This window comes from Alligator mississippiensis, chromosome 2 (genome assembly GCF_030867095.1).
Source record: "Alligator mississippiensis isolate rAllMis1 chromosome 2, rAllMis1, whole genome shotgun sequence".
NCBI lineage: Eukaryota > Metazoa > Chordata > Crocodylia > Alligatoridae > Alligator > Alligator mississippiensis.
The window spans coordinates 93,633,052-93,656,843 of NC_081825.1; the positions used below are offsets into that span (position 1 = coordinate 93,633,052).

At 41.2% G+C, this 23,792-nt stretch overlaps 2 protein-coding genes across 7 annotated transcripts in view; both read right to left on the reverse strand.

Annotated features, from left to right (window-relative positions):
* GUCY1B1 (guanylate cyclase 1 soluble subunit beta 1) overlaps positions 1-254 on the reverse strand; it is a 76,675-nt gene extending 76,421 nt beyond the window's left edge. For both annotated transcript variants that reach the window (XM_006275774.3, XM_059721940.1), the window contains exon 1: positions 175-254. In XM_006275774.3, the coding sequence (XP_006275836.2) occupies positions 175-177 (3 nt within the window). In that variant the 5' untranslated portion in view covers positions 178-254. The remainder of the gene's footprint in view (positions 1-174) is intronic.
* Positions 255-8,422: 8,168 nt separating this feature from the next.
* GUCY1A1 (guanylate cyclase 1 soluble subunit alpha 1) overlaps positions 8,423-23,792 on the reverse strand; it is a 65,293-nt gene continuing 49,923 nt past the window's right edge. For all 5 annotated transcript variants that reach the window (XM_019481462.2, XM_019481463.2, XM_019481466.2 and 2 more), the window contains exons 8-9: positions 18,496-18,650; positions 8,423-16,737 (exon numbers count right to left, since the gene is read on the reverse strand). In XM_019481462.2, the coding sequence (XP_019337007.1) occupies positions 16,536-16,737; positions 18,496-18,650 (357 nt within the window). In that variant the 3' untranslated portion in view covers positions 8,423-16,535. The remainder of the gene's footprint in view (positions 16,738-18,495; positions 18,651-23,792) is intronic.

Genomic DNA, 23,792 nt, shown 5'->3' on the forward strand with positions numbered 1-23,792 from the left:
CCGCGCCCTTCACTTGCGGCCTCCCAGCCCCGGGGCAGGCTCCTGCCTGCCCGCCCGCCCCCCCGCGTGCACCCCGCGCCGTGCAGCAGGCAGGCACCATCCCCGTCCTCCCGCTCCCCATGCCCAGGGCGGGGGCGCCGCCTCAGGGAAGGGGCCGCTGCCACCACCGCTCACCATGCTGCTCCTACAACCCCACTCCCGCCCGCGCCCCGCCGAGCCGAGCTGAGCTTAGCCGAACAGCCGGCTGTCTCCAGCCACCACCCCCGCGCAGCCCTGATTGCCACAGCGCCGCGGCCAATCGCGAGCGCGGCCCCGGGGCCGGCGGCCAATGGGAGGCAGAGGAGGGAATTCGGATTCCCCTTAGGGGGCAGCTCCAGTGCCCTGCTGGGGGTAGGGGTTGGGGCAGTGGTGTGGGGCGGTGGTTAGGAGCGGTCGGTTGTTCACCCTGATGCGCTTGCTGTGGGTGCTTCTTGGCTTTACCTCGCGTGAGAAATAATCAGGCCTTCATATTCATTTGGCTGCTTTAAGGGATCCGGGAGGGGGATAAACGAGATATTTGGCTACCCTCAGCCCTCTCTGCAGAGGGCAAGGTCATTAGCGCCCCCTCCCCGCCTGCGTGTGGGAGAAGAAAGGGGGCCACCTGGTTCAGAAGGTTGGAAAGATGGTGTCTCCCCGCCACGTGCCCTGTGTGCTTCATCCCCAGCAAGAGCTAGTGCACCTCTGGCCCAACCCGTTTTGTAGATGCAGAAGGGTGGTGTTGATCTAGGGACCTGTATCTCTGAAGAGGGCTGAGGGAAGACAAGTCACCCTATCTAGCCATCTGTCTGTCTAGATAGAATTCTATATCGACACCACCCTTCTGCAGCATTATCTATAGATAATATATCTCCATAGATAGATACAGATATAGCTATATAGATAAATATTTAAGTAGTCTCTAAGGCTGGGGCCAGATGTGCAGACCCACGTGGTTTGTGGCACCACAAAGTACACACCCAGCATGCAAAACCATGCCATGCACTGCAAATTTGCAGTGCAGAGGCAAAATTTGCCATTGAGCACCATGCAAAAAAGCAGCATAGTGCACGCTACAAGAGCCTACACTGGCAGACATAGGGCTTGGGCCTCCTGGGAAGATGCTCCGGTTGCTGGCCAGAGTGTCTCCCCTCTTCTAGTTCCACCCTGGCTCCTTCAGCATGCTGGGAGCCAGGAGGAGTAGGGAAACAGCAGTTTTTCCAAAGTAGGGCATTTTGCCTTGCACCAAAGCACACATGCAAGGGCGGGCACAGCAGTAAAAAGTGACATAAACTTGTGCCACTACTCCTTTTGCTACTGCAAGTGCATGCCCCTGCATGTGGGGACACACTCTTAGGCTGCATCCATAAGAGCACAGATGTTTGGTTCCCTTGGAACAACTAGCAGTGGGATATCTTGTGCCACCACTACTTGTCCCTGGGGAACACCTGTGCCATGTGCCCTCTAGCACGTGGCAAGTTACCCTGGGTAGAGGAGGCTGGGGCCAGCACTGTAGGGCTAGGGCTGTAGCAGCGGCAATCCTGCCACTCAGAGCCTGGCTGGCAGCTGGAATATGGCTCCAGCCAGCCAGGCTTTGGTTCTGAGCGGTGCACGCTGCCCCTGTGTGCACTGCTCTGCTTTACTTTAGCACAGGTTTTTTTGACCCCTGGATCGAACGTCCAGTATGTGGCGCCTCAAACATGGCTGCGGTGCCGCATACCGCATGCTGCGCTCGTCTGGATGTGGCCTAAGGGGTAAATCTACCCTGCTTTCTGTCTGACTTCAGACTAATATGGCTGACTGTATTTCATTGGGCGTATCTACAAGGCAAAGCAATAAACTCCAGCACAGGGTGGGCAGCCTGCCAGCCCCGGACTGCTCCGACCCGGCTCAGCACGCTGTGGAGGGGCCGGCTGGGGCACAAGGGTGCTCCAGTCTGGGGCTGGCCAGTAGGCAACACCTACGCTGACACACCCTTGTACCCAGGCCAGCCCCATCAACATCTACTCATGCGTTGCTAAGCACAAAATGACCCAGCAGTAGGATAGTACTTGTTTTTACAAGTACTAACCTTCAGCAGAGTTAATTGGTTTTCTGTGGCCGAATATGGCCACACATGTGGACACTGAAACTTTACTGCAGAGCTAATTAGTCAGTTCTCCAATAAACAAGTCATGTAAATGCACCCATTGTTATGTAAAACACCCGTAACCACAAACTCCAGGCTAGATTTGTCTTAATTCTCTCCTCACTCCTCTTGTCTTCTTTGTCTCAGGGATCTCCTAAATTCTTGAAGACCTGTCTGTCTGGGTGAGTAAGAGCAGTCTCATGTTCTCAGTGTCTTAGCCTCTGGCAAGGTTTGCACTTTGCCCCAATGGCCTTTGTAATGGCCAAGAGGGTCATTTTTAAGGGAATAAGTAGACTTTTTTTTTTAAACCAGGCTTTTAAAGAAAGCCTCAGACAACCAGAAATGCATCCACAGTTGTTTCAAATCCCAGTAAAAAACAAGTGGTGTTTAAACTTATAAAAATCCTCTGCAACAAAAGAACCTGAATGAGACATTATCCACAAGCACTAAGTTTTTGGAATTATAAACTTCATTGCTAAACAAGAAAGAAAGGTTTCTACAACTCCCTGCCTTTCTGCTGTCTGACACCACCAGGGAAGAGAAACTGCCTTATCTGCACGTTAAAGAGCAACGCATACAAAGGGACTGTCAGGGACCCAGAGAAACATACATCCACCTTCAGCTTCCTCTGTGCAAAATGAAGTTTATTTTCTACCTAAGGGGACTTTTACCATCTTTAATTTCCCCTCAGCCTGAAGAAGGGTGCATATGCCTGAAAGCTTGCAAAGAAAGATAATTTTTTGCTATTTTTTAGTTGGTTTAATAAAAGGTATCATTTTTTAACCGAGAGTTTTAGAGTTTTGTACTCCTCCATAAGCACTAACTAATTAGACAAGTAAAAAAACCCCATAAAGACAAGGATGTTGGATTTTTAAAATACTATCTCTTTTAAAAACCTAAGGTGCCATTTATTAGTGCTTAAGAAAAATAATTGGTTTATAATACATGCTTTAATAAGTTAACAATGTCGTTTTAAACGGCACCCTGAAAACTTATCCCATAGTAGTCATTTAACCTGCTGAATAAATGATATTCACAAATGGAAAAAACAAGTGAGGCATGACTCTTAAAATGGACTTTTAGATAAGGAAGACAATACGTAAGGCAGAGTTTTTAGAAGTAACAAATTATCATGATTTAGAATTAATAAAAGAATTATTGTTGTTGGTAGTTTTAATATTGTTACATCGTTTTACATTCCAGAATTCTTTGCCCTGGACCAGGATCTTATTATGTTGGTCAATAAACAGAGAACAAAAGGGGTGAGATAATGCAGCACACAAACAAGTAAGAGAGTGTCATATTAGATTAAAGACGCATGGAATTAAAAGGTTTAAAAGGCACAAAATACACTTCTTGTACAGGCAACCCCTACTTAATGCAGTTTCACTTAGTGCTATTTCGCTATAGCACTCATTTTAAATACATACCTGATTCCACTTAGTGCTCAGTGAATTTCATTATAATGCTGAGCGGGTGGGCAGAGGGGTGGGGAGAAGCAGCAGTGGTGGGTGAGAAAGTGGAGAAACGACAGTGGCAGGCAGGAAGGTGATTGGGCAGGTGGGCATGAGTGCAGGGCCTGCGCTGGTGCCCTGGGGCCCACGTCAGTGATTGCAACTGTGGCCATGACTGCCCCCCGACACACACACACACCTGCCACCTGGCATCGAGAGGACCAACAGCACTACCACCGCAGTGCGGGCCTGAGCAGGCGGCAATAACCCCCTGGTAATGAATTATATTTATTTACATTAATTCCTATGGTAAAATGGGTGTCACTTAACGCAGTTGCGCTTAAAGCTTGGTTTTCCCAGAACCAATTAAGAGCGCTAAGCAGGGCGTGCGTGTATATTTGGCCGCTCATGGTAAAGTACAGAATAAAAAAAGTACACAAAGGTTATGAAAAAAGAAGAATCTAGAAAAAAAAAGAAAGCCTACTGCTCTAGAGTCTTTTTGACAAAGGAGCTCATTAAAGACCTGTGAAGTTATGGGACAACAGAGATGGGTTCCCAAATGACACTTATCAAAAAGATCATTCACACAAAGGAAAAATATGTTACACATTGGAAAGGCTTTTTAAAACACTGAACATTTAGAAATTAGAATGATAGAAATGGGACAGGGAACACACCTACACAAGACACTACTGCAAAGTGGTTACTGCACATTTATTTAGAGTACTTGTATAACCAGTACTAAATACTTTATTACAAGCATTAATACTTGGTTATACAAGTACTAAATAATGCGCAGTATCTCAAGTTACTGCACAGTAGCACCGGTGAACCAGTGATGCTACTGTGCAGTAGCCTAATAATACTGCATAGTAGCATATTAGCACTGTTGGTGCTGTGACAGGCTACTCTGCAGTATTAATTGGTTACTGTGCAGTTAGCGTCTCATGTATACACACCCAGTGAGAAGCAGGATATTCCTTAGTTCAGAGAGGTTGCTTCTTCAAGGAATAATTGCTATTTTCTTATTCCGTTTACTCACAAGCCCTAGAGACTCTTATGATTGCCGTCAAATTAAGGCTAAATAGACTCTTCTCTTGGCAGAAAGATACCATTTGGGAAGGAATCCAAACAAAAGGTCATGGGAGCAGGGCTGTTAAATATAATCATAGAGGCCCAGACGGAAAAGCTAAGGGAACCAAATCCCTGGTAGTTGATATTGGAGAGGGAAACATTCAAGGATGGAACTTACACATGTATTCCTTTCTCATTTCAGCCCTAATTAGACTAATAAAGGGACACGGGAGCAGAAGATGTAACTCACCATAATTCCACTGATTTCAGTGGAGCTGTGAAGTCACACCACATCTGTCCCTCACTATTTGAAAGAGATTTTAGGGATGGGGTGCTTTCTTGCTTCTGCTTTTTCTTTCTTTCTTTCTTTCTTTCTTTCTTTCTTTCTTTCTTTCTTTCTTTTTCTTTTAGAAATATATTTGAATCAGACCAGGCTTATTATACTTGTATATGTGACGTATCAAATTATTCTGATGTATATGCTGACCTGCTGTTCCCATCACTCAACTTCTAAGCTGTCCCAGGTTTCATTCCTAGTCTTTTTCAGTCTAAATATACTGGACACAATTAAAAAGTCTATGAAATAAAATGATACAATGCATAAACTTTTATCCTCAGAGACATGTGTCTGAATGCTCTGTATGTGGGACTTGTATATAAAGTATCATCAATAATATCAAGGACTACTGTTCTACAAAATACAGAGAAAGCAAAAAAGATAGGGATGATTTCTTTCTTTAACAGGAAATGGAAAATATTGTTCACAACATTTATGTTTGATGGATACTTAATATTTAAATTATAGGGATAATTTTACATTCTATTTGCTGGATATTTGTCATCAGGAGTAATATAAGATATTAACACGCTTATGCACAAGATAGGTTTTTTATTTTTGCTTTTTATCATTGCTGGCTCAAGTGTCAGCAACTCCACTTATGTCCATTAAACTGAATCATTAAAAGTGGTGAATTAGCCATAGGATCCTATTTTTTTTAAGCTTCCAACTCTCAATTTTAGATGCCAGATCCTGGGCACATCTATACATGCTATTAATGCACTGTAAGCTTACTGCACAGTAAAATAAGGCGCAATAACCTTTCCCTCAGAGCACATCTGCACATGCGCCCATTGGGAACAAATTTGCCCGACAGGAACAGTTCAGTACAGGGCTACTCCTGCCCTGCTGTGCCCTCCTACAGCAGCCAGGAGGAGCTGTAGCCTCCCCTGGGGACCAGCCCTGGGCTAGCAGACCTGGGCCCCCTGAGGTCAGACCTGGGCCCTACGGAGTGAGGGCAGCTGTCCTGCCTCTGGGGAAGCTGTCCACCAGCCCTGCGCCCTGATTGGCAGATCAGGTTGGGTGCTGGGAAACTGTCCCCAGCTCCTTGAAGCTGCCTGCCTCCTAGCCCTGCACCCCAATCTGCTGATTGGGATGCAGGGCTGGGAAGCAGGCAGCAGCCTGGGGGAGATGACAGCTCCCCCATCCCCTGCTGCTTGGGCAGACTGGGAGCAATTTGCTCCCAGCTGTCTACACATGTGCTACTGCACAGTAGCTACTCTATCTACACGTGCTAGCCAACCTCACAATAGTCTAATTTACTGTGCACTAAAGGCAGTGCATGTGTAGATGGTCCACTGAGCAGTAAAGCATCTCATGTAGACATGCTCCCTGGATCCTAAGTACTAGATGCTTCAGAAAAGATTCAGGAAGCCTGATAGTGGGATAGTTATGGGATCATCTTCCCTTAAGGGACATTTCTTTTGAAGCAAAGAGAGTTTGAGGTTGATTGATGAAGACTGATCTACTCTTTTCAAATGTATATCCTTCCTATAAAATTATAAATGTTCATATTATCTGTATAATGTTTCATTCTAGGCACATATAACTTGTGAGAATACACATGACAGATAACAAAAAACAATCCACATACAACTCTTTATACAGATTATTTTTATGCCATTCAGACGACGAATTGATCACATAATTACAAACAAAATATGCTGGAGGTGCTGCAGTAGAGATAGAAATAAGCATACTGGAAGAGCAGGAAACATTAGGCAGCCCTGCCTCATCGAGCAATGCAGGAACAGGACACTGCTACAAGAGGAGGTATTACTGCTACAAGCCAAGTTAATCCTTCCCCCACCCTGCAACCACACCAGTTTTATATGGCCAGAGCACATCCAAAACATTGAATTCAGCAGATACATCCTCTCACAATAGGGACCAGCCAGCCCCTCCCCAGCCCCTGCACAAACCACTGTGGTCTCTGCCTCCATTCCAGTGCCTCCCTTTACTGAGTGCTTGGGGCTCATGTGTCACACCCAGCAGCCACGGGTGGCATATGTACTGTGTGTTGGCCACCCCTGATCTAAGGGAATGTTTAAAGACTTCTGCCCTTCTTCCCCAAAAAACAGACTAGATGTTGTTAAGCAGATCTTCTAAAGTCTCAAAAAAAATGTCACCAGACAGTTTACCAATATCAAGCAGCAGCTGTGTTTGAAATATTTTAGGACAATAACAAACATTGAAATATAAAATATGCAAATATTTGAAAAGCTAATTATTATAAATGGTTTATTTTAAAAGTTGTATGATTAAGACAATATGTCAGCCACAGTTTTTAAAGATACTAGCTGATCCTGAGTTTCATTATTCCAAATATGTGTCTTTTGTTTTGGGAATCATAATGATGATGAACATCTCCACATGTTCCAGAATATCAAGAAATCAGTTCTGTTGTAGGAAAGACATGCTCTTTTAGGTCCCTGGCAAATATTCTTTTAATGGTAGGATGGGATCTGATACCCAATCCCAACAATCTCTTCTCTTGCCATGTCACATGTGCATGGCAGAAGGCCTGGTTGTGGAAACTGGGATCAGATCTCAATCGCACCATTACTACATGTAAGGGGGGCCTGGGATCATAACCATTGTCAGGGGGTCCCCAGGACACTACTGGGGACAGGAACAGGTTCTGAATAGGAATCAGCTGACTGTCAGCCCCAGATCACACTGGAACTGGTTTGAGTCCCCAGTGAGATCTGAAGGCTGGAGTTGATAATTGCCTGATTCTTGGCCTCAGCTGGGACAGCCCCAGGTCCAGCTTGAGACCCGGGCTGTCCTGGTTGGGTGGAAAAGCAGCTGATTGTCAAAACCCCATGTCTTGCAGCTCTGGTTGGCCAGCCAAGAGCAGGGGATCGGAGGCTTCCAATGAGGTAGGAGAGCCAACAGGGACTTTAAACCTGGTCCAGAGCTTCTAATCCCCCAAGTCCGGGCATAGAATTCAGAGTCCCCAGCAGGGAAGCCGTCTCAGCAGCACACTTTAAGCTCCCCATGCACCAGGACTCAGTGTGGCGTATGGGCAGCTGGGGAACCAGGAGCTCCCATCTCCTGGCTGCCACTTTCCTAGGCACCCAGGAACTTAAAAAACTGGGTGTTAAGCTAGGATTTATAATTGTGTTCCCACTTTGTAAAGGTCCAGGGCACACTGAAGCCAAGAGCAGAGAAGACACTTCCTGATATTAGACTCACAGTATCTCCACCCCCACCCATCTGCCTCCAGGGATTAGATAGGGATGCCAGACCTAGGACCTGGTGCTGCCACCAGCTGAATCCCACTGATCAGGTAGGTGTCTCTAGTGGGTTATGGAATAGAGAAAATCCCACACAATTTACTGATTCGTTTTGATGCACTGGCTGGGGGAGTAGTTAGCTGATTGCACGATTTCACAATGATTACACACTTAATTCATACAACACAATTTTATTTTAAAACTCTTTGCTACGTATATAACACTGCTTAGCTTTAAGAAACACCACAAACATTAAGAACACAATAATTACATATATCAGAAACAATGCCCCAAATGCACTTCCTTCCAAACAATACTATAAGAATTAGTATTACAAAAACAACTACAATTACAACTAAAAGTTAAATTTGAATCAATACTATTATTTTCATAATATACCTACAATCCTAGAATTCCGAGAAGCCAAATACCAAAATATGGTTTCATTCCTCAGTAGTACAATTTATTGGGTTGGCCTAAGTAGTACGGTTCAATGGGCTCGCCTTAGCAATACAATTCAATAGGCTGGCCTCAGCAATACGATTCAATGAGCTGAGCTCAGCAGTGATAGGACTAAGTCCCCTTCCTTCAGTCCCTTTCGGGCGCTCTGCAGCTTCAGCGTGAACTAAGAGATTTGTGTTCACGGAGAGGTTGGTTCAGGTGATCAGTCTGATCCGGCCTACATTCGCGATTCTTCCTTCGTTGTTCTGCAAGTGAAGTCACCTCCAAATTGGGACAGTAAGTTACAGTTTTTATTGAGTGAGCTGCCGTCAATGGGCTCCTCCTACTCAAACCTGTCATTACCCCCAAATTTGGGCTCGGATCTTACTCAACAGATTCTTTTGCTTAGTAATTAGTTTCTTTTGTTAATCATCTTAAATTACTTTGGGAAACTTCCATATCACTGTAAGTGACCTTTTCTTACCAATCTGGTCAAAAGGCCCTAGGGTTTGATCTCTCGGAACTCAGGATATTTGCTCTCTTTGTAAAAGTCTTCTAAAGATAAAAAGTCAGGACCTTTTGCACGTAGTCCAAAAACAATGAGCTAGATAAGGAGATAAATCTTATCTTCTTCCTGAAACTGGCTAATGGGCAACCATTACAAACATTCAAACTATTTCATTCAATATGACAGTAGGTAATGGCTGTGTCTCAGACCCTGAGGTTGCCCCATGCTGGATCCCTAAGCTTAGTAGAACATAGGGATCTGTCATGGCTAAGCCACAACATGCAACATGTTCAATTTAAGGCTTGAGCCATGGCATATATTATCTTGCCATAAACTAGCTTTAATGGGTGTCCAGGTTACAATTTATGGAGCAATTCATGTGCTAATCTCATTTTAAATGAAAAGTATGCCACGTCCCTTAGTGTCCTATTGTTGCTGAACTAGTTAAATTACTGAAGAATGATTAGAGGTAAGAGTTTTTGTGGGTTATATCTTTTATTGGACCTACTACATAGTTGGGATAGATTTAGCCAAGCTTTTGGGTATCATAGTACCCCATCTCAGGTATTCCTCTTGTCTTAGTACAGTTTTGGGTACTGTGATACCCAAAAGCTTGTCTAAATCTATCCCAAACATGCAGTTGGTCCAATAAAAGCTTATCTCTCACAAAAACTTGCCTCTCACATATTTCCTGGATCATCATGACTATAACATCATGTCAATATTACTGAAGAATGGTTAATGTTTTGGGACTCCACTTTGCAAAATCTAACATTAGCATGGGGAGATGTAGAATTCTGCAAAGGGAGTGCAAATGGTGAAGTGCATCATCGCATATAAAACAACACATATTTTTTCTCCAGTTAAAAATAAACTAGCAGCTATGTTAATAGGCTAGTGGCCTAGGACAGTATTATTCAGTTTAAGTTTGAAGCAAAAACAAATATTACTTCATTGGAATGAGTAAAAACAATCTGTAGGGCTGTGAAATTGGAGCTTCATTACAAGGAGCAGCTAACAGACTGCAGAACAAAGGATAGCTTGTTTGGTGGAACATCAAGACTATTAAAAGAAGAGAGTGTTGTTAACACGCATGAAATGAAGAGTTTAGAAGGTATCAGGTTGATTAAAATGAAGTCAATTGACTCAGTCTGCACTACCTGACTAGAAATGCTGCTGCCACTGCCGGTAGTCAGTTTTAAACTTTGGGTTGACCACAACTCAAAGTGGGGGGGGGAGGGGCAGAGGGGGCATGCAACTGCACCCCTCCTAGATCTGCTCCTGAACATTAGTGCCTTTGCTTTCCAAGGGATTTAACTGCACTAGCAATTCAGGGACTAAAAGGAACGAATAAATAAGTAAAATATATATTTAAAAAATAGATCTGTTAACTGTAACCTTTAAAATGCACAGTTTAAGGAAGTATAGTTAAATCCATAATAAAAGTTTTTACTTTCTCACTGATGCAGACACTGGAGAATTTGGCAGCTTCTCTGAAATTTGCTTTTGTCTACAGTGAAAGTTCCCAGCTTTGTCACTAGTTGCTTTGACACAATTTCGTTGCTAGGGGGCCCCCAAAAGTCACTATAAATAGTGAAAAATATTGTTAAATGCTGAACTCCCTGGATTATGTATGGCCCTGTAGTATGTAAATAGAAGGTTTCTTGATCCACTAAGTCATGGAAAGCCTGCTTTGGGTTTTCTATTCAACTGTTTCAAATCACAGTGGTCAGAGGCATGATATTTTCATCATTATAACATACATTTAAGGATGTACAAATACAAATGCATTTTCTTCAGAAATATTCTGTGATGTCTTAGAGCAAAACATACCACTTAAATTCTAATTCTGACACTGTCAGACCGTAATCCAAGATGAATTTAACAGTTTAGAATAATGCTCAAGGGGTGCATATACATGAGACGTTTACTGCACAGTTGATTAACTGTGCAGTAAACAGTTCTGTGTCTACATGTGCACCCTTATTAGGGTTCACAAAGCTAATAAACTTTGCAGCAGGGTAGTTCTTTTAAAATGCACGTACTACCCTGCTTTGGAGGTTTTTCATATGCAGCAGCACACATGTAGACACTGCCCCAGATGGCTGGGGCACAAGGTGCTTGTGTGGGGCTAGCTAGCAGACAGCCCCAGTGCTGAAGCACCTTCGTGCCTCATCCAGATGCTCTGCTGCATTTGCAACCCAGTCAGAGCAGCCCTGGGCTGGCAGGCTGACCCCCAGGGTCCCTTGCCAGCCCAGGCTGCTCCAACCAGGCTTCACATGCTTTGCACGAATTAACTCCAGAGCAGTATGCTCCAGAGGTTTTGCTCCCAGGTGCACGTTCAAACAGCATGCCCAGGAGTAAAACAGTTTGTTCATGTGCATTAATCACACGTGTCGATGTGCCCAGGGACTCATGCTTCTCTGAATTAGAATAACCTATGTAGAAGGCAGAAAACTTTTGTGAGCTTTGTCTTCTCTTTCTTCAAGGGAAGGTGTGATGTTGACAGACTGAAGCAGACGAATACCAACTCAGGACTTGATTTAAAGCCTACTGAAGTCAAAGTTATGTATGAATATTGAAGTGAGATCTCCAGGGTCATTAATTTGTGCTGCAATTCCTTCTGGGTCTGGTTCAGCAAAGAAAATCTGGTTGAGTAGGTTTGTTCCCATCACTAAATATGTTACTTCCACCTCTCCACATCTGCAAATACTGAATTTCACTGGGGAAAGGATTCCACAGGGCCAAAGGGCAATTTCTTAGCCCCATCCCTCCCCACCATGAAAGATCCATTTTTTGGAGCATTCTACTACAAGCATTTCTAAAATAACCTTAATACTTAAGTTTGAAAAAAAGACTACTGAACAAAAGTGAAAAGCTGTGTAGTAACTTTGATTGGCAACCTTGTAACTTCCCAAAGTTCAGATGACAGAACAGTTTCAGTTTAAGTCTCTACATGTAGCAGAAATGGAAGCAAACCAAGGAGGTTATTTCCATTTACAATAGGTAACTGCTGGCTTAACTAGAAGCATTACTTTATGTTCAGGATCAAAAGGCACATGGGACATGCAGCTCTACAGGGTTGTTGACTTCGCGATTCCTTCAAGTTTATTATTTCTTTGCCTGACTATCCAGCTTCATGTTCCAGCATAACTTCATATTTAACATTCAGATCCTGCCATTTAAGCTCAGAGAATGCATATCTTAAGCACTGCTGAGTTTCTTAAAATAATGGGTCATGTTCTCCCCTTTGTTTTGCAGTCAAGAGGAGAGGAAAAACAGAATAATTTCAAACCAATAAACCAGAAAATAAAGAAAGGCAAGGTACCTGACACTTCTCCCTGTTGTCCAAATACCAATATTCCCACCAAAATCCAGAGATGTGTTTTGGTGCCTTTGAAACCCACAGCTAACACCAGTGGACAGGATCCAGATGCATAAAAGAAAGCCTTGACTTTCATTTAAAATAAAGTATCTGGCTCTTTTTCTGTAGCTGACAAAGTGTGTCCTGAGAAAATGAAGAAGGATTGGGAACATACTCCTTTCTATACTAGATGGCAAATTGCCACAGATGTTACTGCAGCTCCAGGAAGCTTCAACTCCCCTCCCACAGATTTTATAGAGCAAGGAAGAGACATGAAAAATACAATAGGTCAACATAAATATCCCTGTTGTGGATCAAGGGGAGTGAGGAAAAGCACACACTGGTCAAACCCCAAGAGAAAGGCCCTTTCATTCCTATGGCTCCCATCCCTGTTTTCCATATGTGAAAAATGGATTTTTGGGCAGTTGTGGCAAAGTATGCTAATCTGGGGTTCTGTACTGCTGCTGTAGCTGCAGATACAGAGAATACAGTGGAAAGGGATGTGAGAAATAATTAAGGTCTGTAAGAATATGAAAGCCCCCTCTGTGTGATTTCACAGGAGGGATCAGATCTGGCCCAAGGGCTTGACTATCTTTGCACTTCATTGTTTTTTCAGTTTCTGGGAGTTTGTTTGTTTTTGCTTTGTTTTCACATAATGGTTTGAAAAAAAGAACCTCAGACTACTTGCACTTCCTCTGGCACCAGGGATGAGAAAAAATCTTCCAATCAGCTCTTTGACATTGTATCAGACCTTGATGGAATGAATCATTGCCAATAGAACTGTTTGATTTACCTTTAACATTAGATATATGTGACAAAATTATTAGGTTCATAGATCCTGGTTCACATTTATGCTACAAAGCCCCTTTGCACCACTTTGACAGAGCAGGGGACTGTAAACATAGATGTAAATTGTATCAAAACAGCGTAAAGTGTAAATGAGGACCATGCTCACAGAATCATCTTGATCTACTACAATTTGCATATCTGATGCAAGTGTTTCACATTCTAATCTACCTTTGCATTTATGTTGTTGTCATCAAATGGTATCTGAGCTCCAGCATACTATGTGGCTGAATGCAAGAGAACATACAGGACAACAGATTGGAAACAACCGCATTATATTGATTTGCTTGCTGAAAATATTATGTCAGTTAAAATTTATCTTTCTTTTGTAATTTTCGAGAGCACACTTGTTGGCTTTTTGATGTTTCTGCCTTAGTTCATGTTTAAATAACAATATTTGGTTTTAAACACATGTATTTTTGCATCAGTACTTAGGTGCTGATTCAGCGAAGAAATTGAACAGGAGCTTGACATCACTGTGACTTAAGTACATACTTAAAGCCTTGATTCAGGAAAAGACCCCAGCACCACATTCTTATGCTAAGTCCTCTTCAGAAGGAAACTCAAGCACATATTTAATTTTAAGAAGGTGCTTAAATCTCATTGACTTGAATGAGCTCAAATGTATTTGCTTAAGGCTAAGCATGTGCTAAAGCACCTAGCCTGAATGCTTCCAGGCATGTCTACATGTGCGTTAGTGTGCCATAGTTACTGCACGTTATTTAGTGCCTGTAATAACAGGTACTAACTCAATTTGAAGTAACTGGTGCTACTGTGCAGTAGCGCTGGTGCACACATTTTAAGTGGCGCAAATGTGCATTAGTTCATTAGCACAGGTTTTGCTGTGATGTGCTAATGTTCAGCAGAATTAGTCTACTGTGTATTTAGCTTCTTGTGTAGACGTGTCCTCTCTGAAGTGCAGCATTAGTGGATAAGGAATATTTGGGCATTTTGAGATATAAAGTTATTGAAGACAACGATATCACAGAAATTTGCACTAGCTGATGTTCTGGCTCAAAATATTTTAGACTAAATGAGGCAGTCAGATGTTTGGGAAAAGAAACCTCTTTCTGTAAGGCCAAATTACACTCACATCAAATGATTCCCTCTAAAAGAAATGGGAGCAGTCAAAAAACTGCATGATGTACTTCCCATAGAGTCATGAATTTATATTAAATCAGTCCTTGAGAAAGGCCATCTATCCAATACAAAAATAATGTTCTCTCAACCAAAGTGGAACTCACACCATAGTGTCTTTTCCATACTGTAGAAAAGGAGTCATATTGGAGAAGAAAAGTGCTTTTATTAAAAAGTCTTTATTTTTTCCATTTGCACTAACCGAGGGATGGACTGATTCCCAGACTTCAGTAGTTATTGAATCATGTCCCTTTTGTGGGTCTTCCAAAGAGTTCCCCTATACTACTTGACTCTACAGGCATTCTCTTAGGACTTCTCAATCTTCTATGGATATAACTTTAAGTCAACATAATAATATCTGTCAATAAAAACAATGCTGTTTTGACCCTATTACCAGCAAGAAATTTGTTATGTTCCTGCAATTTTGTTGTTTCTCTGTTTCAAACAGAGCATAGTTTTACTCTCCTAGTTTCTAAGTCCTCTTGAAGAATGATTCAGTATCTCCACTGCTATTCAGATGGTGCTTATGGAAAATTTGTTTTAACATATACTATTTTTTAAATTTGTTCTTAGGCATTTTACCATTAGCTCTGCTGGTGAAAATAGCAACTGGGATCTAATAGAATTAAATACATTAAGTACTGTGTGGTGCTCAGATACAATGGTAAATGAAGCCATGTAAGTACCACTGACACGGTCAGAAATGCTTGTTTCACTAACAAAAACATTTTGTGTTATCTTCTATAATGCTGCAGAGTAAACAAAGCTAAGGGAAATCCAAACTGGCTCACATGTGCCAAGAATTGTTAAACAAGTTCCAGTAGCATAATCTAAAATACTGTGATGCACAGACCACAGAAACATGGTTTGCAGCATGGTTGCAATACCTAAAAAAGCTTCTCAATTTCCTGGTAATAATGCTGCATGTATATACTTAAAGCCTTTCTCTTCACCTTAATTGCTAAATAACGATTTTAAAATGAATGAACTATATAGATATATATATATATATATATATATATATATATATATATATTCAGAGTCTATTTCACCTCTGTATTATTTTAGTTTAACATCATATGTTCATATCAATGTGTTTCTGTGCTACATGCTGTACAATCTGGTTGGAATTTATTTTCTATGTAAACACTTCCCAATATATTTTATTACAGTCTTTGAAACAGTTAAAATTAAATGGCAACAAAGAGAAAACATATATTGCTACAACACATAATATAGGGGTGAAATAATTTTTAAATTGCATTTAAAACTCCATGAACTAAATACTGTTGGTAATTACAGAGGCTTCAGTATGTGATAATACATTTTTGATCTATAAATATTTATTTTATGCACAATAATAAATTCAGAAAGAGTAAGCAGCATATTATGCTATATATACTGTTATTAGTTACCACTGACAACCTGATTAAACAAAATGCTGAGTGCCCACAATTCTCATTTACTTCAGCACATGGTAGGAGATGGTCCATATCTCATAAGACTCACGCAAAGGATGTAATGATGCAATGGAAGATTATGATAAAAGTTATAATTGTTTATGGATACTTCTCTGATCGAACAACTAAATAGACTGTTTTTAATAAGCATTGGTGTGTGCAACTCACAATACTGCATGTGGCTGCATCATTTGTGCATTACATTTCCTGCAACAGTATATGTACAACACATCTTGAATTTGCAAAACAAGTAGGATTGAAATAGTTATGTAATACTTACAAATTATCACAGGCAAAACAAAATACTATAAAACAACATTTTAAAACAGTGAAGTTGAAATATTTAGTGACTGTATTTCTTATGGAAAACAAAAATAAAATGTAGTCTGTGACATACTTCCTGAAATTTTAATACTGGTTTTCAGGTGTTAACAATCTAAAGTGCTTTCATATTTCATATACTTTTTATTCTCAGTGTATACAAAACTGAAAATATATATTAAATTATTTTGTAAATGTGTGTATGTGCTATTTAGTCTATTCCTGTTGCCTTGCCTAAGAAATTTGCATTACCATCTTCAAAATCTCTCTTTTGAAACCAGGCCTTTGAATTTGTTCCTTGAATATAAGCATCCAGAAAATAACAAATCCCAGGGATATCACTGGGAAAGTTTGGAGGAAGTTCTTCTCTTGAACGAGGTGTGAACACAAAACCTGGATACTCCTTAAGGAGCCTATGAGAAAATTAAAAGGATTTGATTAAATATTAAATCAAACATTAAATTGTTGTAACTAGTGAAAACTTCTATCAATCTTCTTCATACATGATTTGTAAATCAGGACACGTTCTGTTTCAACACCTTTATGTTATCCAATGAACAGATAAATTATCCTGCTTAGCTGGTATTCCCTTTGATTACTGAGTGATTTAGTGGTCTATGAGATATTCAAACCAAAACATAGTCTCTCTTTCTATTAAAACAAGGCAATATATTTGCTGTAAATACTTTAAAAAATCTATTTAACATTAGCTAGTAAATCAAATTAGATTATAAGCCTGGCACCTGAATTAACCTTTCAATCAAAGAAATACCAAAAGGGTCTTCATACAGTGCTTAAGCCACCAAGCCTGGAAGCAAAGGGACTCCATGCTCCAACCAGGACCCTTGTCTCAGTGGATCAGAAACTTGCCTAGTCCTCTTTCCTTTTAAGCCAATAAATATTAAATACAAAGTACAGTGGCTTATCTTGATATACTGAAACCAGGGAGAAGTACTCTGACTAGCTGACATTTCCAAGTGGTCTTCAGGTGTAACATTACATGAAATACATTGCAATAATCCAATCCAAATGTGGCAGACTTGGGAAATAATGGTGTTGAAGACTATATTTGACATCACTTACCATTGACTTGATATATGCATATAGATAAAAAAGCATTCTTGGCCCCCATTCTTGACACCCAGAAATAATTAGGACTATAACAGGGATTTCTATATTGTGAACCAGAGGCACAAATATACGAATCCATTATTTCTTCTTAATAGGATGAAAAATCATTTCCACCAGTCTCTCAATTCCATCCAATGATGACACCTATTTCTTTATCTGAATTATTTCCCTATATTACAAAGGTATCAGGGAGAGGACTACAGTTGTGCTCTGTTTCACGAGGGAGTCTTTTCATGTTCCAAATAATGACCAAACACATTGGTCACTGAAAAGAACAACAGAACAACTTAACTGCAACCCTATTCACTTCCAGTAGTTTTCATAGCAGAGTTAACAATACCTTGTGGTCATTTATATCAAGGACTGCTAACTAAAAAAATCAGCATAGTCATCTCTTTCTTACTCTTTATTAGAAGACCATTGACCAGTCCAGTCTAGGTGTCATATGAAAGCTTAAAATTTCACTGAACTAGGGCCCAGAAAACTGAATAAACCAGGTACTGGCACAGTTGCTTCATCACAATTTTCTTACTTATCCTCCCTAAACAAAATTAAAAGATCTGGCAACAGTTGATGAGTTTATCAATCACTAGAAATGGTTTCTTAAGGAGATATCTGTTGTTCAGTTTTATTATTATTTTCAAAGGAGCCTAAGTCAGTTAGGTGCCCAACTCATACTGGAAATTATTTAGTTCAGCATGGATCAGACTTCAGAAGAGGAAGAAAAAAAGCCAGACATGTAAAACTTCAAGGTCAATAGCAAAATGTATTCTATTTATTCTGAGTTGTTACTTGTAATAAATATGACATGGGAAAAATACATATTCTTTCTCACTCTTTCCTTTGCTGTTGCTACTGGCTGGATGGTTCCTGGCTAAATGATGCAATCATGAGCTATACCGTCAAAAAAAAATCTCAGGAAAACAAAACTGAATTTTGTTCAGCATTTTGTTCTGAACTTTGTTAAAAAAAATGAAGACAACAATTGAGAAAGTACTACAGAAACTGTCATAAGTTTAGATGAATTTTAAATGCTGTACCTGTAAGTTGTTGGACTGACATTTATTTTCCTAGGTACACTGCAGGACTCAAACTTATTGGCAAGAGTTACATTATTTCCAAAGAGACAATAACGTGGCATTTTAACTCCAACAACTCCAGCAAAGACAGACCCAGAATGGAGACCAATACGCATCTTTAAATGAAAGACATAAAGCAGCTTTTATTAGGTATAGTAATAATATTCTTACAGCAAGTTAGCTTTAGTACTTCACCTTTGAATGAGAATATTTTAGAGGTACTCATATTTAGTGGTGGGCTTGTAATTTTTTAAGACATGTTCTATTATCATTAGAGGGCCATAAGCTTGCTTAAAGAAAGACTAAACTGCTTAAATTTTCAGTCCATTAAAATCAAATCACCATTCACGGTCTTACTGACACCATCCAGCCCTAAACTGATCCAGGAATTACATCATACTATTATTATCAGGAATTATTGTCAGAAATCTGAAATGCTTTTCTAAATATTTAGAGCAAGGGGCGCTGTACAGTAAAGAGGTGAGCTGGTAGAAAGGTAAGATGTAAGCAGTTCTGGTTTTGGTTTTTTGGGGTTTTTTTGGACTCCCTCTATACATTACAGATATCACACAATTAACTGATTAATTGCGCAGTTACCCCAAGACCAGTTACATGTGCAAAATACCTATCAAGCCATAAAAAGGTTCAACCGGCTATAAAGTTAGACCTTGAAAATGTGTACTGAGTTTATAGCCAGTTGCTATCAAGCTTTAATTTGCACGTGTTTTAATTTGCATGTGTAGCAGGGTCTCCCCTAGGACAGGCAGCCCCCACAGCTGACAGGGCTCCCAGCTGCAGAGGTGCACTAAGGACTGCTGGGGCTTACGAGTCTCATAACTGAGGGGACTCTCAGCCCCAGCAGCTTCCAACTCTGCAAGAAACCCCCAGGCCTGAGGGGGGGGACATCACAGCTGCCATGATCACCCAGCCTTGGGGTGCATAAAACCCCAAGGGTTCCAGGATCACATGCGATTCCATTCATCTGGTGTGTCGGGTGCCCCCACAGCTGGGAGCCCCTCAACTAAAGGGCTCCCAGATATAGGGCCTTGATTCTTGCTGGTGCAGGGGGAGTCCGAGACCAGGTTCCCTGCCAATCAGCAAAAGGGCACAACGGGATCTAATGCAAAATCCCACAAACACACCTCCTGCCATGCATGGATCTCGCATTAGATCCCATTGTGCCTTTACCTGCATGTGCACAGGGGGCCTCAGGGATGTAAAATAAGCTCTAAAGAAAGGAAATGGCAATGCATAGACCAAATTCCCAGCTGAGCTCTGTTGAGATGGGCCTTCCTAGAACACAACCTACTGTATTTACTTTTATCCAACATGAGGGTTTTTTTCTCCAGCCTCAGGGCCAGAGCTCCTGGTGCTGCAACCATTGCTGCACGGCCAGGCTAGAGCCAGAGTGAACATGTGCTCCAAGTCTGAGCCAGAGACAGGAAGGATAAACAGCAGCTGGAGATGCAGGGAGGACATGGAGCAGCGATTGCAGGGGCAGGGCTATATGCAGAGTGCCCAGGCATCAGGGGGCAGAGGGCAGGAGTGCAGGGGGGAAACTGATGGGTAGGCGGGGGGGCAAGCATCAGGGGAAGGCAAGTGATGGGGAGCACTGGTGGCAGGAGGCAAGGGACAGAGGTCAGGCCCTGACCCCCCCAACTGCCTGCCCCTGTTGCCAATTGCCTTGGTGCAGCGGGGCCGGAAATGAATTTAAGACAACCCTCCAAAAGTTAGATTCTATACACGGAAAATTATAACACATGTATACATTTTCCATGTATATAATAATTACTTGGGGGGGTCTTCTTAAATTCAAAGTAGTCTTGGTTTTGGGTAACTAGGGTTCGCAGCTGGGGCGATCCACAGGAAGGGCCCGGCTTGTGTCCAGAGTCGTCGCTGCCGTCGGTAAGCGCCTCGTCCAGCCATGGCTTGCGTCCAGCCCCACTTCGCCCCCCCCAGCCTGACCAACTCAGTCCTTAGAGCCAATTCTTATCCTGAACGGTTACTAAAATGAGGGATTTGTATAACTGTTGAAATAGTCACAGTACCAAAGGTATAGGTTGCAGGAGTATGTGAGAGTTTCCCTGTCTTCTGAAATATGTCTTAGGTTTTGCATATTTTGCTTATTTGATGCTGGCCTTTGTTTCATCTATTTGATTTGTCTCCCTTTTTAGAACCTATTATCTGGTCTTTTCAGAACAGGATTCAGAGTTAGCAGCAGGGCGGTACTGGAAAGTTTGCATTGTTACTGCCTGTGCTGTTCCATCTCTTTGCATCAACAGAGCTCTCAATTCCACACCTCCAATAAGGGCTAAATTCATAATCTGTATAATTTTAAATAGAAAATCCTCTTTCTCTGAAACAAAAGCAACATCCACCCACATAGAAGAGCTAGCCAATTATTAAGGTATGCACATTAAATAGTAATCTGTTTTAAAATAATAATTTGCAGTCAGGCTTTTTTTCTCAGAAAATTCGTTACAGAAAGCAGACTGTCTTAGAATTTTTATTCTGCAAAGCCACTACTGCTTCCATGAAGAGACAAAAAATACAGGCAACTTCAGTTGCATTCAAAGTGTGTATCATCTAATGCAATGCAAATTATATTTTGTATATTAAATCATTTTAAAATCAATTTTAAAAGTGTAATAGCATTTCTCAACTCAAACTATGGCAGTTTATGCTATAAAGTATAAACCTGTTAATTGAATACCATCAAATGTTTTCTGCATCCTGATTATATTTTATTTTTACCTTCAGGAGTGTGAATTACAATAAGCACTGGTTGATTCTATGGCATGGCTTTATTCTCTGATAAAATAAAGATCATGCCATCATCTTAATAAACATAATAAACATTTATTTAGCCTTAGATAGTAATTTGCTTTAAATTAAAATTGCAAGGCGGGGCATAAATTTAAAAATGAATTAATAAACAAAAACTGGAAAATGTGGTTGAAAAGGAAAAAAAACATTGAAGAGGAAGTCAGAGGCCTGTGTACTTACTTAAAATAGGGTCCCACCCAAAACATACTGAATTTAATACAAATCTACACATCCATGTTTTGGAGCAGGGCCAAATGTTGCAGATCTTTGTGAAAATGACAAAATAACTGACCATTCCCTTTACTGTCATCATGCACAGGAGTACATTTATTCCCTCTAATCTCATTCATTTCATTCAATGAGATGTAAAACCATGTTTAAAGTGCAACATGTGCTTTTGAACTGAGGCTTTGTATGTTATAAATCTACTGATTCATAACACAATCAAGGTATCGACTTCATATAGACTGTAATTTTATTTTAATTGTTTAATACATAACTGAAAAAATCTGTCAATAAGAGCACAGGAATGCCTTTTACTGGGTCAAACCATAGGTCTATCTTGCCCAGTGTCCTGTGTCACACAGTAGCAAAGAGTGGATGCTAAAAGAGAAAGTGAACTGGGTATGACTAGACAAGGTTCTTTGGCTGAATCTGGTATCTTTTATTAGACCAACTTAAATAGTTGGAAATAAATTTTCTCAGCAAGCTTTTGGGTTTAAAAACTCTTCATCAGGCTGAGGAAGCATCTACAGTTAGTGTCTCCTCTTCCTGGATGGAATGAATAGAAAAGAAGCCAGAGGCTGGTATGCATGCAAGAAAGCCAGTCAGTGAAGATGTAAATTACTTGCATATTATACTTGCATCATGCATACCATCTTGCATACCTTCTTGCATGCATACCATCTTGCATGCATACCAGCCTCTGGCTTCTTTACTATTCATTCCATCCAGGAAGAGCACACACTAACTGCATCTGCTATTTCAGCCTGTCAAAGGGTTTTTAAACCTGAAAGCTTGCTAAGAATTTTTTTTCCAACTGTTTAAGTTGGTCTAATAAAAGGTATCAGATTCACCCAAAGAACCTTGTCTATGTCCTTAGATCAACACAGCTACAGCCTATACCCCTGGGTATGACCAGATTTTTTTCCACTGTTCCTCTCTCACTTGCATTGTCCAGCATTTATGATGTAGGAAGTTCTAATTCAGAGTTTGTGACACTACCTGTCATGCTCAATAGCTACTGATGCCCTTTTCTTCCATGAATTTGTCCAATGCCATTTTGAATCTGGCTAAACTGTTAGCTTACACAACATCTGGTGGCAATGAGTCCCACACTTTAATTACATGCTGTGTTAAAAAGAACTTCCTTTTGTTAGTTTTACATGAGTCGCTTTACTGTGCAATAGACTAATATAATGTGCAGTAAAGTGTCACTGTCTACATGTGCACAGGACTTACTGAGCATTACATTAGTCTAATGCACCATTTGGCAGTACCAACACATACAGGTACTAGATAAACAGTGCATTAGCTAATGTGCTGTAGTGCATCTGTAGATGCTGACTGGGAGTAATTTGCTCCCGGTCAGCCCAGGCAGCAAGAGGTCCGCTGCTGCCTGGCTAAGCCCTGATGCAGGGGAGCTGTGCCAACTGCAGGGGCAGCTATCTCCCTGCCACATGGGAATTGGGATGGGTCCCAATCCCCACATGGCTGGGAGAGCTGTGCCGGCTGCAGAGGCAGCTACCTTCCTGTTCATAGGGGGATTGGGAAAGGTCCTGATCCCATGGCCAAGAGAGCTGTGCTGGCTGCAAGGGCACTGTCTTCTGTAATTCCTCACAGTCCACCTTGGTCTTTACCACTTTGAATAATTTTGTGTCATTAGCAAGCTTGTCCATTTCAATACTCACTCCCCTTTCCAGCTCATTTATGAATTTGTTAAACAGCACTGCGCCCAAAAGAGATACCTGTGGGACCCTGCTGTTTAGTTCTTTCCATCCTGAAAGCTAACCATTTATACTCTCTCTTTGCTTTCTAATTTGAGCCAATTTTTAAGCCACAAGTGGATATTCCTTGTAATCCTACGACTGCCTAACTTAGTTAAGAGCCTCTGATGGGAGACCTTGTCAAAGGCTTTTTGGAAGTCCAAATGTACTATGTCAACTGGATCACCCTAATCCACCGGCTTACTGACACTCTCAAGGAACTCTAGTAGGTTGGTGAGGCATGATTTCCCTTTGACAAATTGAGCAATGTACTGAATAATTCTTTTTTTTAATTATTTTTCTATCAGTTTTCCAGGAACAGAAGTTAGGCTCACTAGCCTATCATTCCCTGAATCCCCTCTAGGGCCTTTGTTGAATACTGGAGTCTTATTGGCAACCCTCCAGTCCTCTGGTACCGAGGCTGGTTTTAGTGATAGTTTGCATACT